This window comes from Dasypus novemcinctus, chromosome 1 (assembly GCF_030445035.2).
Source record: "Dasypus novemcinctus isolate mDasNov1 chromosome 1, mDasNov1.1.hap2, whole genome shotgun sequence".
In the NCBI taxonomy this organism is placed as follows: domain Eukaryota; kingdom Metazoa; phylum Chordata; class Mammalia; order Cingulata; family Dasypodidae; genus Dasypus; species Dasypus novemcinctus.
Genome location: NC_080673.1, coordinates 126,708,170 through 126,726,315, shown reverse-complemented (window position 1 = coordinate 126,726,315; position 18,146 = coordinate 126,708,170). Strand labels below are relative to the sequence as shown.

General features: G+C 39.8%; 1 protein-coding gene across 1 annotated transcript in view; it reads left to right on the top strand.

Annotated features, from left to right (window-relative positions):
• FRAS1 (Fraser extracellular matrix complex subunit 1) overlaps positions 1-18,146 on the top strand; it is a 537,120-nt gene that overhangs the window by 216,138 nt on the left and 302,836 nt on the right. Inside the window, exons 3-4 of the mRNA XM_058296546.1 lie at positions 6,325-6,432; positions 14,037-14,129. Coding sequence (XP_058152529.1) covers positions 6,325-6,432; positions 14,037-14,129 — 201 coding nt within the window. The remainder of the gene's footprint in view (positions 1-6,324; positions 6,433-14,036; positions 14,130-18,146) is intronic.

Below are 18,146 nucleotides of genomic sequence, written 5' to 3'. Positions count from 1 at the left end.
AGGGCTACAGAGACCCACAGGTTCAATGGTCATGGCAGATGGAGTTCAGGGCCATGTCAGTTGGCCCTACTTTGGAGTTTGTGTTTCTGTGTAATGGAGCTCAGATGTGACCTTTGTCCACAAGCCTCTCCTGTTATTTTTACCCAACCTGTGGTTGGTGCTGGAGTTTAGTGTATACTCAGGGGACCTGAATCTCTGGACTGACCATGAGATAGCCAGGCCCTGAGCCTCAACAGACTTGCAACTCCTACACTCTGGTTTATTGGACTTACCCCACTCAGCTAATATGGAGGTGAAGAAGGTCAACCACCACACCATTGAGCCATGAGTGCCTACAACTGAAAGCAGGAGAATTGCATCCAGCATCCATGTGGAATCTAAGCCCCCTCTTGATATATATGTGGAATGGACACAACCATTCTAAGGTCCACAGGATGGAGGACTAGAGTATGGATTAGAATGGACTTACTGATATTCTATTCATGAACTATTGTGATTAGTAATCGAAGAAAATGTGGCATTGGTGTGGAGAAAGTGGCTATGGTGGCTGCTGGGGGTAGGGAGTGGGAGGAAGAGATGTGATGTGGGGGCATTTTCGGGGGTTGAAGTTGTCCTGGATGGTGCTGCAGGGACAGTTACTGGACATTCTGTGTCCTCCCATGGCCCACTGGGTGGACTGTGGGAGAGTGTGGGCTATGGTGTGGACCATTGACCATGAGCTGCAACAATGCTCAGAGATGTATTTACCAAATGCAACGAATATCTCATGATGATTGAGGAGGATGTTATTATGGGGGGAGGAGTGGGGTGAGGGGGGGTGGGGAGTATATGGGGACCTCATATTTTTTTTAATGTAACATTAAAAAAATAAAGACAAAAATAAAAAATAAAAAAATAAAAAAGAATCTGCTCACCACAACTCAAACAACTTATGAACAACATGAGAATTTCATGATTTCTTGTCAGTGATTCACCAGGAAGGAATTCTAATTTTTTAAATTTGTCATGTAATTGGCAAGACAACTGCTATAAAATGAGTATTTGAATTTACTGAGCTTGTTAACAATTGATTAAAAGCTGTTAAAGAGCTTTTTAAAAGAAAAAGAAAAAAAAAATACCTTATCTGGATAGAATTAAGAGGGCAGATTCCTTAGAGTCATACTGAGCTTGAACATGTGTATCCAGTCTGGTGTGATCATCCATTGTCTGAGGATATTATGTTTGTGATTATGCTAGCTTATCAAGACAGTGGCTTTTATCATTACCTGAGTACTCTTGAAAAGTCAACATGTGGATTCTTCCTTCCCTTCTCCTGCCGCATACTGGATTCTTTGAGTGCTAGAGTACTAATGAAGGAATAATTTCACTCTGTGAGGTTTTACATGTGTAAACTGGAGAAAGAAGACAGGAAATTTAAGGTATTTCCAGGACTGTTTTCACTCAAATGAAAGGAAATATTTAGAAAATATTTACTACATGAGTGTCGGAGAAAACATTTGGATTGAAAACAACATAAATTTCACCAAAGATTTATAAAAGTGTATAATCTAAAATGTAAACCATAATGTAACTAAAAATTTAGAAAAGTGTACAGTCTAAAATATAAACCATAATGTAAACCAAAATGGAACCTTGTTTGTTAGCTATGTTTCAATATCTGTACATCAGCTGCAGTAAATATAACATTAACATGTAAAAAGATCATTGCTGGGGAAGGGGGAAAAGGGTTTGATGATGAATATATGGGAGTCCCCTATATTGTATATGGGACTTTACTGTGATCTAAAACTTTTTTGAAGACAAAAATTTTTTAAAAAAAGGATGTAGACACTGAGGAAGGAATGAAAAAAATTGCCTTGCCTTTGTACGTACAGGGCAACACCTATTACAGTGATGAAAGGCAAAACATCAAAAACAAAGTTTTATGATATTTTTCATTTTTTAATACCCCAATTTAGTTTTTACTTTATTTTAGTTTTTCTAAATTAGTATGTATTCTATTTCTAATCTTTACACCTATCATTACTATTTCATTTTCCTACTAAATGAATTTGGCAATATATTAGGCTCCATTTTTTAAGAAGTTTTGGACCACAGAGGGGTTTAACTATGGCAGGGGAGGTGTTATTGATGGGGGACACATAGTTGAGAGGGAGTTCTCCAGGGTATGTATATAAGGTATATAAAAATGTTTGAATATTTGTTGGGTATTATAGAAGTTAGAGTTACAAATGACAACTGAGGGAGTGCTGAGTTCCTCACCAGGGGAGTGCTGTCACATTCTCCAATGGTACAGCAACAATTCCCCAAGTGCAAGGGCAAAGACCAGTGAAGAAAGATGGTCCAAAGATGAGCCCTTGATAGTGATGACTATGCTTATGAGCTTGTGTGCCTGAAATTTCAACTAGGCCTAGAGCTTCAGGGTGGCTAAGAGTTACCTCCTGAGAGCCTCCGTGCTGATTAAATGTGGCCACTCTCTAAGCCCAACTCAGCATGTAAATGCAATACCTTCCCCCCAATGTGGGACATGACTCTTGGGAATGACCTTCCTGGTGGCGAGGGATTACTACCAAGTACCGGCTGGTCATGCAACTAGAAAAAAATAAATAAAAGGGGGAAATGGTAAAGACGAATGAATTTATATGGCTAAGAGACTTCAAAATGAGTTGGGAGGTCATCAGAGGGGTTGTGCTTACACACGTATCAGCAGGATTCCAGAGACAGCCAAAGTAGATACAACCCCAGGTATAGGAGCTCCTGAGGGCAATGGAGACACACAGGTTCTTTGGTCATGGCAGATGGCTCTGGAGTTCAGTGCATTATCAGTGGGCCCTACTTTGGAATTTGTGCTCCTGAGTGTGACAGAGTTGGACTCAGATGTGACCTTTCTACTCAGGCCTCTTCTGTCATATTTACTGAACATGTGGTTGGCACTGGGGCTGGTGTATACTCCAGAGACTTGAATCTCTGGACTGTCCATGTGCCAGGTGGGCTCTGAGCCTTAGTAGAGTTGCAGCTCATACTCTCCAGTTCATTGGACTTACCCAGGTCAGCTAACAGGGAGATGAAAATGGTCAACCACCACACCAGGAAACCAAGGAAACCTACAACTGCAAGCAGGAGAATGTATCCATCAACCATGTGGGATCTAAGCCCCCTCTTGATATAGAGGTACAGTGAACATCACCATCCCAGGGTCCATCGGATGGAGGAATAAAATATGGATTAGAGTGGACTTGCTGCTATTCTACTATAGAACTATTGTGATTTAGCAATGGAAGAAATTATATCATTGATGTAGAGAAAGTGGCCATGGTAGTTGCTGAGGGCAGGACGAGGGAAGAAGCGATGTGATGTGGGGGCATTTTCGGGACTTGAAGTTGTCCCAAATGATATTGCAGGGACAGATACTGGACATTATATATCCTGCCATAACCCACTGAATTTAATGGAGTGTAAACTACAATGTAAGCTATAATCCATGCAGTACAGCAGTGTTCCAAAATGTATTTACCAAATGGAATGAGTGTGCCACAATAATGAAAGAGGGAGGAGTGGGCTGGGGCAGGGTGTGGGGTATATGGGAACCTCTTATATTTTTTAATGTAACATTTTTTTGTGATCTATATATCTTTAAAAAAAAGACAAAAAATACAAAAATACAAAATAAAAATAACTTTTAATGAACCCCTACAAAGTGCCATGTACTGTTCAAATCTTAAATATAGCATATCATGTGATCTGTTCAGTAACTCTAGGAAGGAAGCCCTCTTATTATCCCTATTTTACCAATGAGGAAAATGGGACACAAACATCTTCCCTTGCTAATGGATTCACAGTTAAAAAATGATGCAAAGATTCAAACTCAAGTAGCCTGGCTTCAGAACCTGGGTTCTTAAGTCTCAGAAGAGCTTTGTGAAGTTGGGCACATAGTCCAATCTCTCTCAATCTATTTCATCATCTGGAAAATGGGAAGAATAATAATAGTACCACTTCAGAGGATTGTGATGCATGTAAGTGCTTTGCATAGCAATGACTCACAGCTACTTCCCTCTCTGCTGAACCCAGCTCTCCCATAATGGCCGAGGTCAGGAAAGCAAACTAAGCCACCCTCTCTCTGCCACAGAGGTCCTCCTGTGATCAACACTTTCTGCTCAAAAGTAGTCAGCATAAGATACTCTGGAAATCAACAGGAACTGTAAATTGCGAATGTTTGGGAAAGAAATTTGTTTTTCTTCACCCACTTTACATTGCTCTTTTGGTTAAGAGTAGGCCACAGTTTGGTGTGCTGTTGCCATTTCAAAAGAATGTGCTTACGACAACAAAGAGTAACAGATTCGGAGGTATTCTCAGCCAGGTTCTGGTACTCCTTCATTTTCATTCGGAATTTTTGTGACTCAAACTCTGGGAATGTAATCTTACCTCAGATATATTTTACAGTTCTTAAATTACTTTGGAGAGGTCCTTGGGTTTGAAGCACACTCCCTAAAATGTTATGTATTTAGCATTTCTTAACCCCAAAGGAGGACATCATTTTTAACTAGGAAAGTTGTGTATATCCATGTACATTGTTTCTACCTTTTTGTGTGAATGCATCTGTTTCCCATTAGTTTCCTAGCTCATCCCAGCTCAAGTTAAATGCTGGTGTTCTGTTGACTGGGTGCCCTCTGATGACTATTGGGAGCTTAGAAACTTCTACTCCTCCCCAAAGAATTTTAGTAGCAATTCAATTTAGTTGAGTGGAAGGAAAAGGAGATGAGAAAGTTTAGAAAGAAGGAAAAAACCTTCACTAAGCAACTTATGAACTGTTAACTCTTACTTTATTAAGGCTTACAGCATGCCAGGCCCAGAAGTCCATGCTTTGAAGGACTTACAGTCTGTTCTGCCAAGGCTGGCAGGAAGGAAAAGGAGCACAGTCAAGCATTCCAGTGTGTGCAGGAAACAGTGGGGTCACAGAGAGATGGTGAGGTAGGGGGCAAGGTGCACAGGGTTGAGGATTAGGAAATGATTCATCCTTGAAGTTGAGGCTTGAAAGAAGAGTGAAGTCCCTCTGGGGAAGTTAGGGAAGAGGGAGGACCCCAGGTAGAGGGTAAGGTTTGAGACCAGATAAGGGGAGGCTGTAACTGTCTAACAGCTTGACTAAGTGGGAGGGAAGGGATGAAAGTCTCATGTTGGGGAGAACCTGCAAGATTCACCAAGTCCAGAGAGTTAGGCTAAGGCCAGATTATAGTGTCTACACTATCATAGGCAATGATGAGCCACTGAATGGTTTTAAGCCAGAGAATAACATGGGCAGGACTCTTAAAAGAGGCTTAGTATCCAAAACTTGGCCAAACAGTATGGCTAGGAAATCTCTGTAAAAATGGATTTCCCATTTTCAATAGAGTATATGGTATCTTCACTCCTTCAATTTGCAATGATCAGAGCAGCTTTTAAAAGGGCAGAACCAGGTATCTCTGGAAACTATGTGATGATTGGGCTCAAAATTACTTCATAAATGGGCATAATTTAAATACATATCCACTGTGATGGATGGTGAGAAAAAGGAAGGAAAATTCTCAGACCTTTTCTGTGCTAAATCCAGATTCACTTTGCTATCCATGACCATTATTTTCCTTTCCCATTAGCTGAGAAATAAGAGTATCATCAATTTTTGTTTCTTTAATATCCTCATGCACATGATTCAAAATAACTTGCAAGATCCAGATGGATGGTTCCCATACTTGTGCTTCATTTGTACTCCAGTGTGCTTAGCACATAGTTGAGCACATAGTAGCCAAAAACAATTCATACATGTTGGTTGATCTGCCTTAAAGATCAACTACCTACCCAGATCCACTTTGTTTCTGACAAGTGTGAGAATATGTAGTAGTAAGGAGCTAGAAATTGAAGTCTGAGGTGCTCATAGTGGAAGTATCTAGTGGTAAATTCTGCCTTTAGGATGCTCATTAGTGCTAGTCGAAGTGTCATTTTCCTTTAAACACGTTCCAGTGGTTTCTGCTAGTTAACAGCAAAGAGAAACTTTAAGTCAGCAAGCGGCTTGTCCTCCTGAGGTTTCAGGCCAATCGATGGTTTTTACTCTGGGTATCGACAGCTTTCTGCTGTGTGCCCTTGTCTTTGGCTACGTGGGTTGACTGTTGTGAAATGGATTATACTGTTTTTATTGCCCCTCGAGGTTTAATCAGTGCCCTGCAAGTACTGTGTGTGCCTATGACTTTCCTTTGCCTTTTAATTGCTCAGGCTGTGGAGCTGTTGACGGTGTCGCTTTGTGTGTTCATACCTTGACTGATCAGTTTTTAACTCAGAGCTTATGCTTCTTCGCAGGATGCCACAGTTTGGAAACCCGATTCATGCCAGAACTGCCGTTGCCATGGTGATATTGTTATCTGCAAACCTGCTGTTTGCAGAAACCCTCAGTGTGCCTTTGACAAGGTATGATATCCTAAATGTATCCCAAATATATTGGTAAAGTCAGTGACACAGTGTCTTTTCAGTCCTCTGTTTTTGGTATTTATCCCAGTCTCTGATTGGAAATGCTCTGATTATGATATGCTAAAGAGAATCTCAATGTATCATATCTAAAAATATCTTCATTTCCATTTATTGGCATTTACCCTGAACCAGGCCCTGGGTTAAAGGATTTACAAATGCTATCCCATTCAGTATTATGTAGGGCAGATATCTCTATCCCCACTTTACAGATGAGGCTAGAGAAGCTTGGAGATTTTAAGCAGTTTTTTACAATTATACAATTAATTAACTGCTGCCCAGAGGTATTACCCCAGGTCTGACAGATGCCAAAGCTACTGATACCAACCGTGGTCTTTAGTGTTAAAAGGCAGGATTGACTTCACGAAGATGATTTTCTAAAACATCTTTTGGTCTGCTGCTGGTTATATATTATTGTGCTGCCTTGGGCTCCCTAGGAACAGAAGAGAGGCTCTGACTCAAGAAATCTCCTTGTAGTTGACTGATTCTTTGGGTTATACTTCCTCCTGTCCCCTCTGTTAAAATTTTCCAATTTTTCCTAAATTTGCATCTATTTTGTTGGAGTAATTTTTTCCACGTACTGACTTTTCTTTTTAAAGTGAATCTATTGAAAAATAAAACCAAAACCTTAAGCTTTAAATTCGAACATTTGTAACTCCCTGGAGAAGACCAATTAAATTCTTTAAAAAGCATTTCATCAGTTTCACAAGCACAATTTAGTTTCCTAGCTTTCAGACCCTCCTCCCCCATAATTAATCGATAGCCTTTTTAATATCTAATTATAATAAGTTTCCGTTTGTTCTTAATATTGGAATGAAGTTCTGTATACCTTGAAGACTATTCCTCAGTTTCTTTGTGGGCATGTTTCTGAGAAGCTGTGTGTATACCAAATGTTGGAAAATTTGATAATATCTTTTGACTAGTATGAGGACTTTCTACTTTATAGATTAAATATACCTAAAAGGTTACTATTTGGCTTACCTAGTAACTCCTGTCAAAATGTGAACTGGTAGTTATTTAAGGACTGTGAATATATAACCTCCCCTACTTCACATGAGTAATTGTGGTATCGTGGAAGAAGCCCTGAATTAAATAGATTGTATTGCTGAAAACTAAACCTGTGCTGTACATGGATCAACAAACTATGGCCCGTGGACCAAATCTGGCCTGCCATTTGTTTTTGTATGGCCCATGAGCCAAGAATGGTATTTACATTTTTAAATGGTTAAACAATTTAAAGAGCAATGTTTCATAATATGAAAATAAAATGAAATCAAATTTCAGTGTCCACAAGTATTTTTGGCTACTTTTATACTGTGTCAGAGTTGAGTAAATTGTGACATAGACTATATGTGACCTGCAATGGCTAAAATATTTACTGTGTATTCCTTTACAGAAAAAATTTCAAACCCCTATTATATACGAAAATTATGATTTCATCCCTTCCTAGTTTTTACTTCTAATTTTTGTCATCTCAGAAAATGGCAATCCATTCTCCCAGTTGCTCAGGTCAGAACTCTTAGATTTATCCTCAATTCCCCACTTTTTTCCATATCCCACATCTTGTAAACTAGCAAATTCCCTAGCTAGTAGTGTAAACCTTTAGAATTTAATGAACTCATCCAAATAGATTGTGTGAGAAAAAGAGTACAGGCCAAGAATGGAATTTGGGGAACATAGTCACTTACGGGGAGATGAAAAGAGGAAACTTAGGAAGATTAAGAAGGCATGGTTAGAGAGGAAGAGGTAGGAAATAGTCAAAGAGAGCCAAGGGAGGACATTCTAAATTGTGACTTTGCTGCCTTCATTCTGTGTCTGAAATTGCTCTTCCTCTAATCCTTTACCTCTTTTAAGTCATTCTATTTGTCATTCTATTTAAAATTGCAAATTTCCAACCCCTACCAAATATTTCCTATCCCTTTGCTTTATTTTTCTTCTTGGCATTAATCATTATCTGACATACTATATATTTTACAAATATTTCTTGTTTACATTTTACTCACTACATAGAATAGCACCTGACACATGGTAAACATTCAATAAATATTTTTTGTCTGACTGAATGAATGAATGAGAAATGAGGCTAGAGAATTGCTAATTTCAAGTTATGGAGGCCTTGCATGCTGTACTATGGAGCTTAGAATTTTATTTTTAAGATGATAGAATATTAGTAAGGGATTAGTAAGGGTAGCATGGTAAGATTTTCTTTTAGAAGGATCTTTCTGGTTTTTCAAAGACAGGACACACAATTAGAGATGGGGAGGATCAGTTCAGAGGCTGTGAGAATAATCACAATGAGAGAGGATGAGTATCTGAATCAGAACACTGATGATAGTGTAGGGCCAAGAGGAAGGGGAAAGTTCAATAAATAGGAGATAAAATCAGTCAACTGGAACATTGGTTAGGAGGACAGGAGGAGGGTGAGGGAGAGGAAAAGGAGGGAGAACCCCTATACTTCTGCCTGGATGACTAGTTGGTTAGCTGGACCACTGACTGATACTGAGAATACAGGAGAATGAGGAAATGTAGCCAATCTGAAAGGAAAATGATTTCAGTTTTGGGCAGATTGAGTCGAAAACATCCATGGAACAACCAGATAGATGTGTCAAAGGAAGCTGGGTTGGATATATAATTCTAGAGTTCAGAGGGCAGGACAGGGCTAGAGGTACAATGTGGGTGGATCGGCATGTAGATAGTAGTGCAAACCTTTATAATTAGTGAACTCATCCAAAGAGATCATGTGAAAAGAGTACGAGGCCAAGGATGGAATTTGGGGAACACAGCCACTTAAGGGGAGGTGAAAAGAGGAGAGAACTTAAGAAGATTAAGAAGGCATGGTCAGAGAGGAAGAGGTAGGGAATTGCCAAAGAGCACCACGGGAGTAGAGATTTTCCTGAAGGGATTTGTTTTGACAGTCAAGAGAGTAAGTGAGAGAGGGACTTAACATGGTCCATTGGATTTGGCAACATGGAGGCCATTGGTAGTCACACTTCAGTCAGTCAGTGGAATGGTGGGGATGCAAGCCATATTGCACAGGTTTGAGGAATAAATGGAAAGTAGGGAAAGGAAGGCTAAATAAAGGCTACTCTTTCAAGGAACTTGGCTGAGAAGGGAAGGGAAGGGAAGGAAAGAAATAGGCCATTAGGTAGACATCAATATGTCTGAGAAGTTTCTTTAAACCTCCCATTCTTGACCATCAAGCTCCTCCATGTGCTGCCGTAGTACTTTTGTGCTTACCCTTATTTCAGCCCTTGCAAGACTGTTGCTGTCTGTTTATTTGTTAGCCTCTTCCTCCAGAAACTAAGCTTCCTGGAGGTAGGAGCCTTGTCTTCCACTACCACAGCCTATAATTGAGCATAATATGACTGAAAGTGCTCAGTCATTGTAGAATGACCAAGCAAGAGAAGGGAAGACAGTTTTGCTTTGTTTTAGTTTAGTTTTTAAAAAATATATATTTTTAAAAAGATGCTTAGATTATATAAATGTCACATAAAAAATATAGGGGATCCCCATATGCCCCACTTCACCTTCTGCATTTTCCCACACCACAACATGTGGTATAGGGCACACCTGGGCAGATTTCTAGGGAGTGTGTGAATGTTCATCTTGTCATAAGGTGTTGTATCAGTGGGTAGAGACCGACAAAATGAGTGGGAAGGTGTTGGACTCCCATTCTGGGGAGCCTCAAATAGAGGCGCAGAAGTCTTTTGAGAGCATAGGCAGTATTTAGTTTAGTTTAGTTTTGTTATTAGCACAAGAAAGACTTGATCACCTTAGGAAGGAAGAGAGATGCTGGGACACGGGAATGAGGGAAAGAAGCAGAGAATGAATGAATGAATTAGAGAGACAGGCTTCTGGAGAAGAATATAGGATTCAGAAATGAGGGAGAAGAGGGGTAAAAAAAGTCATTCTCTAAGAATAGAAAGAAAGAACCATGGTTGGTGTTGTGGCTTGGAGCTACCCCAGAAAAATATGTTCTTATTCGTAATCCACTGCAGTGTGTGTGAACTCTTGTAAATAGGACCTTTTGATAAGGTTACTTCAGTAACAGTGTGGCCCAGCTGAGTCAAGATGGGTTTTAATGCTATTATTGAAGGCCATATAGGAAAGGCCACAGCGAGAAAAAGATGCAGGAAGCAGCCAGAAGCCAGAAGTGAACAGAACCCAGAAGAGAAAGGAGAAATCAGGAGGCACAGCCAAGTATATTTCCCAGTGATAGAAAAGCCAAGGGCCAGCAGCGGAAGCCAGTCTCAAAATGCCACAGTTTTCTAGGTGCAGGCATCACCTTGATGAGACCTTGGTTTTGGTTCTCCTACCCTCAAACTGCAAGTCAATGAATTCCCATTTTTTAAGCCACCCCATTGCATGGTATTTGTTTTAGCAGCCAGTTAGCTAAAACAGACTGATAATTGATAAAATTGAATTTGTGGATAAGAAAAGGGACAAGATACTGAGGTAGTTCATACCTAATGGCATTACTTTGTTTTGACTTCACAGTTCACTAGGGAGCTAGAAGGGAGTAGGGAGCTAGAGGAGAATAGTGAATGTTAGCAGATGTCACTGAAGGGAGAAAGGCACTGTCCAACATTTGTGCGTGGTGCTAAGGACACTTGGGGGCAGGAGAACATGAACTTCTAGGGTGCCAAGTTACATTGTGAAATATTATCAGCTGGTTATGAAAGATAGTGTAAATTGTGGGATACATCTAGGATTGGAATGTTGCCATGTTAATGAAGAGAAAGAATAGAGATGCGAGAAAGTGGTAGTTGTTAGGACTAACATGAATAGGAAAATGAGGCCAGCTGGGGGCTGAATGACTGCAATGAAAAGAAATGCCCACGGATTTCTCATAAGGAGATGAGAAATTGAGTGGGAGTAAGGGTGAGAGAGAGTGAACATGGAGGAGATTGAGGTTCGGAGAGTTGAAGGTTTCTGATGTGGAGTATGGACAGGTCCCAGAATATAGGATCCAGAAATGAGGGAGAAGAGGGGTAAAAAAAGTCATTCTCTAAGAATAGAAAGAAAGAACCATGGTTGGTGTTGTGGCTTGGAGCTACCCCAGAAAAATATGTTCTTATTCGTAATCCACTGCAGTGTGTGTGAACTCTTGTAATGCCATGTAAAAGAACACTGTATTATATCATGGGGCTTTGGTTGCAAATCTCAGTGCAGATAATAAAATTGTTCTGAGAATTAAATTTTTTATAAAATGCTTAGACAAGAACCTGGCTATAGTAAGCACTCAATAAGTGTCAGGCATAATTATCATTTTTATTGTTATTTGGTTATCTAGGCCTTGGGACCCCTGGCAAACTTCATTGATGTCTCTTACCCATGCAGCCACTTCCCAGTGCTCACAGTGAAAAATCTAGAGAGGCAGTAGGTCTCCTTGTTCCTCATAGCCTACAGTGGGCCAGGTCACACAGGGTTACATGGCTAGGTGGCAAGAACACCCTGCCTCCTCCTTCCAAGCACCCATGTGCAAAATTCTTTGTTTCTGTAGCTCAAAATCAGCTTTCCTCTATCCCACATCAAGGTCAATAGATCCAGAAACATTCCTCTTATGAAATAATGAATTTCTATAAAATGATTTCTGAGGACCATATCTGAAAATTCATTTTATATAAAGCAAACTTATTTTGAGGCATAAGGTCTTCCATTCTACCTGCCCTCTCCTTTCCTGTCTCCATGTTGGAATATAGACAACACCTGGATTAGCTCATTCTCCACCTATATGAATTTCTTAAAGGAAATTGGGCTAACAAAGATGTTTTTACATTAACTGTCATAGGGAAAGTTATACAAATGTAGTTACATCTAGGTTTTCTAGGTTTTTAGAGGGCACTTTTCTGAGAAGTCTATGGAAATATTGGTTCATCCTCTTTAAAAAAGCATTAACTGTGCTTTATGTATGTGATTTGATAAAACCCCACATCCATCTAAGTTTGATCCTTTATCAAGAAGAATTTGGCAATCACTGTATTTATTTGTTTAGTGGATTAACAGTTTAAAATTTTAGTCTCATTTCTCATCCATTCTTGTGGATATAGTTATGTAAAATTGGAATTCTTTGAAGAACAACCTTTTTAAATGGGAACAGCCAATAATAATATATATATTGTTTTATATAATTATAAATCATTTAATAGATATATGTATGTGTGTATATATGTGTGTGTATTTCTTTTTCATTCTATTGGCTGATTTCTCTGTAGACTTTTATCCTGAGGATGTCATGATTTCCTGGCTAATAAAGTTTCTTCTAGTATTTTTGGTCAAAATCACTCATTGCCCACTCCGCCACACCTCTCTGGACTTGAAGACATTCTAAGATATATAGGGAAAAAACAAGATGAGTTAGAGAGTCTATCTTAGTTTTCTAAGCTACTATGACAAATACCACACAGTGGGTTGGCTTAACAGCAGGAATTTATTGGCTCACAATTTCAGAGGCTTGCTTCCTTCCGGGGTAGGTAGGATTCTGATGGGCTAGAAATCCTTGGGGTTCCTTGACTTTCCCAATCTCTCTCTTGTTTTGGGTTCCTGCTGACTTCCTGCTTCCAGCTCCTCCCCACGGCTTTCTCTTCCAGGTCCAAATTCCTTTGTTTATAAGACCTCCAGCCATATTGTATTAAGCCCACCCTCATTCAGTTTGGGTACTCCTTAACTAATAATGTCTTCAATAGTCCCATTTACAAATGGGTTCACACCCACAGGTCCAGGAGTTGTGACCTGAACATGCTTTTTGTGGAGGACAGAATTCAATATCTAACAGGGTATCATGGGAGAATCATTGGGTTCTAAAGACAAATTTACACTCTTTGCTCCATATTTTTAATAACTCTTTGATTCTTCGCAGTCACAAATGAATGATTAGTTATCATATGACAACTCCCCAATAAATGCTGGGTTACCAGGTGGTACCTCATTCTCTTGATAATATCACACTGAAAGCCAACACAAATGCTATTACAAAAAGCTTTGGAAAACAATGTAGATCTTTATTGGAGCCCAGGAATTCTATTCCCTGCCCCCATATGTCTTACTATTCTGTTTCTTGGCTAAAAGCTCATGATCAAAACTTCAGCTTCCACCTGATGGCTGCATCAGGCTCCTCTAGGATAGCTGGAAGACCTTCTAGCTCTGTAGCCACCCCCACCCCAGAACCCTTCCTCTTCCAAACAGAGAGAAATGGCAACTCAAGGGAAATAGAGTTCTCTCAGCCTGACTGCTTTTCTTGTATGAAACTCAGATGGAACATTTCTGATGAATAAAATTCTTCCCCTCATTACATGTGAAAGATGTAGACAATTTTCAAGGAAATTACTTTCACAAGAGGATACATTTTGTCTTTGAGAGAAGCTCATCTCGACAGGGAGAATCCCTTTTTGTTTGCTTATTCTGTTTAGCCTCTCCCTTGCTGTCCTCTGTAGAAATTTAGGAGATTTAGTGAACCTAAGATGACCTGGGGTCTGATGAACCGTTGTTAATCTTTGGCTGCTGCTGTGGTTGCTATTTTACCCTGAGCTGTATTTCTAAATGTTCAGGGAGAAGTGCTTCAAATAGCCTCCAACCAGTGCTGCCCTGAGTGCGTCTCGAGGACTCATGGATCTTGCCATCATGAAAGGAAAATCCATGCGGTAAGTGTTTTCTGACCCAAGGTTGATTTTGCTTGTATATCATTGATAAGGGAAAGCTGAATGGTAAACTTCTGTGATGTGAGTTTTCTTCTTCCACTGGGCTCTGGAGGCCTGGAAGCTCATTTGACTTTCTGTGGGCATTTAGGTTTCTTGAATAAGAGTAAAACTGTCCTATTTATTCCATATGCCCTACATAAATATTTCTAGATTGAATCTGTGTCTGTATAAAGGGTAATCTGGGAATGTTGATGTTGAAGACATTATGATGCTGAATAAAGTATCACCTTGCCTTTGTACTACATACATTTTTTCATTTGATACTTATAATCATGAAAGAGTGAGTAGAACAGATATTTTACTCAACTGTTAAACCTGAGAAGAACTGAATTGCAAAAGCCTTATAACCTGACCTAGAACTCAGGCCTTGTGACTCCTAATTCAACGCTTTTTCTACTAAGTACACACCATGACTCAGCTCTATTGACAGTTTAGGCTAGATAATTCTTTGTTGTGAAGGTTTGCTGTATGTACTGCGGGATGTTTACCAACATCCTTTGCCTCTATTCACTAGATGACAGTAGCGCCCCCATCCCCCAACTGTGACAACCAAAAATGTCTGCAGACATTGCCAGATGTCTTCTAGGCAGAACAGCGACCCTCTTCTCTCCATTTAGAACCATTGCACTTAGAAGTTCATCCTAAAGTTCTTTTTTATATTTAGAGATATTAGATATGGTACTGATTTACAAAGCACAATTTCTAAAGTTTATAATAGGAATTATGAAAATAAAATGGATAGAGTTCATCTCTACTCATACCTAAATGTTACCCCAAGGCAACAGGTGAAGTTGAATATGATGGAAAGAGAATCTTCTTAGCTTTAATCATCATCTTCCACCTGACACAAATCTTTCCCCAAGTTAGTGTCTTTATCTTTTCAGGAAAGGGCATAGGTTAACAGGATTTGATATTCCACTCTAGGCTGCTATTCAATGTGTTACCCTAAAATTCAGTGAATCCAGTGCACATTTCCCCATGGGACAGGATCGACTGACTCGAGCTACTATCTTTTAATTATATGAGGAGGTCACTCTTTCACTTCTGCACAATGTGTTGCTGAAAGACAGCCAAGCGGGATGCATGTTGAGAATGTCTTCATAAGATGTGTCACCATGGGCTGCTCAGTTCACTTTCTATTATACAGGGTGTTGTAATCTTTAAATGCCACAGAACAGGATACCCTGTGAAGTGGAAAGTGTTCTAGAGCAGATTGTTAGTGGAAGTAATACCAGTTCATAATAATTGAAATAGGTATGTATTAAAGGTGAAAAAATATCAAGCTGACTCTTTTCAATGGAGCAGCTAGGAGCCAAAATGAGGTAAGGATCTGGGATAAAAGAGTCATCTCACATAAGACATGGGACCAAGACATGGGAAATCAGAATTCAGTAAATCTTTGAATAGGCTACTTTAATGACATTATTCACTCTTTGATATTATATTTGTCTACACAAACAATCTTATCTTGATTTAAGGTAAGGTGCTTAAATCATGCTTGAGAACATTGACAATAATGTTTATGTCTTTATAATGATCGTTCCTGCCTTCTGGCTCAACTAGCACTTAGCCATGAACTTTTCCCAGAGTAGGTGCTTAATAAATACTTACGAATGAATTAAACAGTTAGTGAATGCCTTTTCCAACTGCTCTATCCCAGGGGCATGCTGGTAATTGACCAACTACTGGGTGGTTAGACAGGTTTAAGAGCACAGATCTGCCACTATATTAGTTAGAAGTCTCCTCAGCTTCTTACCTTTTCTGTGAGAGTTCAGGAAGTACTTTTGGCCCTCCTCCTACCCGCCTCCCCTGCAGCTCATCCCTTCTGCCATAGTAAATCATGTGGAAAGCTCTAAACTGGGTAAAAACATGCTCTGTGTTGTTTTGCCATATGCAACTCTCAAAATTTACTCCCTCAGAAAATGTTAAAATTATATTTCCAGTACTTGGTGTAACTGAGAAAAGGGCTGAATTTTAGGAACTGTATGTAGTCTGGCTGGAGGATCTCTAGTTGTCTACTTCTTCAAATAGAACTAGAACTTCTCTTTTCATTGTGACAAAATCTTCTAATTTTGGTCTAATTTAAAATGATCAAGTTTCTTGCCTTCCTATCCTTTTTTTCCTTCTTCTTTTTTCTTTCTTCACTTTCCCTACACTCTTAGAAAATTCTTTTTTCTTATTCTCACTTGTGTCAGTTAAGTGCTTGTCTGGGTTTGATCTGAGCCTTACCTTGCCACTTGTAGCTCTGGTTTTCCTTTGAATCTTGCAGTCTTTTATTTTTGGTCCTTTAGCTTATTTAGGAAGCAGCTACCAGGGCTCTTTCCTGTTCAACTGTAGCCTCTAGCTTGTGTCCCATGTGGCAGGTGATTGAGACTCTCCCAGGGGCTATAAAATTGCTGGGCATTTTAGGAACTTTGGAATGATGATATGAAATGGAAGCTGTTTTAGTTTGCCAAAGGGCTGCCAATGATAAGTACCAGAAATGTGTTGGCTTTTATAAAGGGAGTTTATTTGGGATAAAAGCTTACAGTTCCAAGGCCATGAAAAGTCCGACTGAAGGTACCATAAGAGATGCTTTCTCACCAAAGTCAGCTGCCACGTGTTGAAGCGAGATAGCAGGCAATTTCTGCCTGGTCTCTCCTTCCCTTCCAGGCTTTCTCTCTCAGGCTCAGTTTTTCCACTTTCTTCCCAATTTAAGCTGCCTGCTGGCACAAGGTTTGTCTCTTTTCAGGCCTCCTCTATCACACTGGGCTAGTCTGCTCTCTTCCCAAGTTCAACTGTAAGCTATCAGGCATACAACAGGGCTGGTCTCCTCTTGAGCTGTTCTGGGGGCATTGAACTGCTCTGTGAGCCCAGCTTCTTGGGGCTTTATGTTTAGTTGATTTTCTCTCTTACATGGAAGGATCAAACATAGCAGTTCCTGTTTTCCTCCTCTCTCTGTCTTTGTGAGTCCATTTATAACAGACCAATAAGGGGGCTGGGATTCAACCTGAGTTACACCTCATTGATGTAGTCCAATAAAAAGCCCTACTGCAATCTTAACAGGTAATCTAATCAAAGACCCCTCAACTGGATTTAATGCAATCAAGGGGTATCACACCCAAAGGAATAGTTTAAAAACAGAATCTTTCTCTTTTGGGGATTCGTAAAATAATCTCAAACTGCCACAGAAAAAATAATCTCAAACTGCCACAGAAATCTTCCCCTAAGAAAGAGATTTAGAGGAGGCTTTCAGGTTAGAGTGGGTTGGCAGGAAGGGAATCTAGTAAAGTAATTCTGTGCCCAGGGAATATGTTCAAGCAAAGGGAAGGCAAGAATGGGTTGAACTCAGGGCTGCATAAGAAGGCCATCCTGTAATACAATTGTTGAGCCATGCCAGAGACCCTCCTTTGCTTGCTGAGCAGTAGCATTTATGTAAGGAAGTCAAGACAAGCCCTCAGATCTTTCCTGGAGGGAGGAAAACATTTGAGCCTTTTGGGTGACTCCAGGACTCTTTGAGAACATTATATGGATATAATACAGTCAGGATTTGGGGGGTTTCTTTCATCCATGACTTCCCCAAAGCTATCCCTTTATATTAACTTTATATCCCTTTATATTAACCTTTTGCCTATCCTTGAGAGCCGATCATGGAGACAAAACTTAAATTTTTCTAGAGAATTTTGGAATGCTTTTTCTCTGTTCTCCTCTCTTCTAATAGTTTGTGAAAGGAAGGGGATAAGACTATTAATCTCTTTTCTTTTCCTCTTTGCTAACTTAATCCTAGCACCAGATATTGTTCCATCTGAGAAGATAGTGCTTCAAGGTTCACTGTAAAAGAAAATTGCAAGTGGTAATGCCCTAATTAATGCCTGCATCTGATTGAATAGAGAAGTGGGGAGGGAGAAGTTTGTTTTTTACCGGTCTGTGATTTCAGTTGGAAACAACTGATGAGAGAGTGCTGAGTTCCTGGCCAGGGGA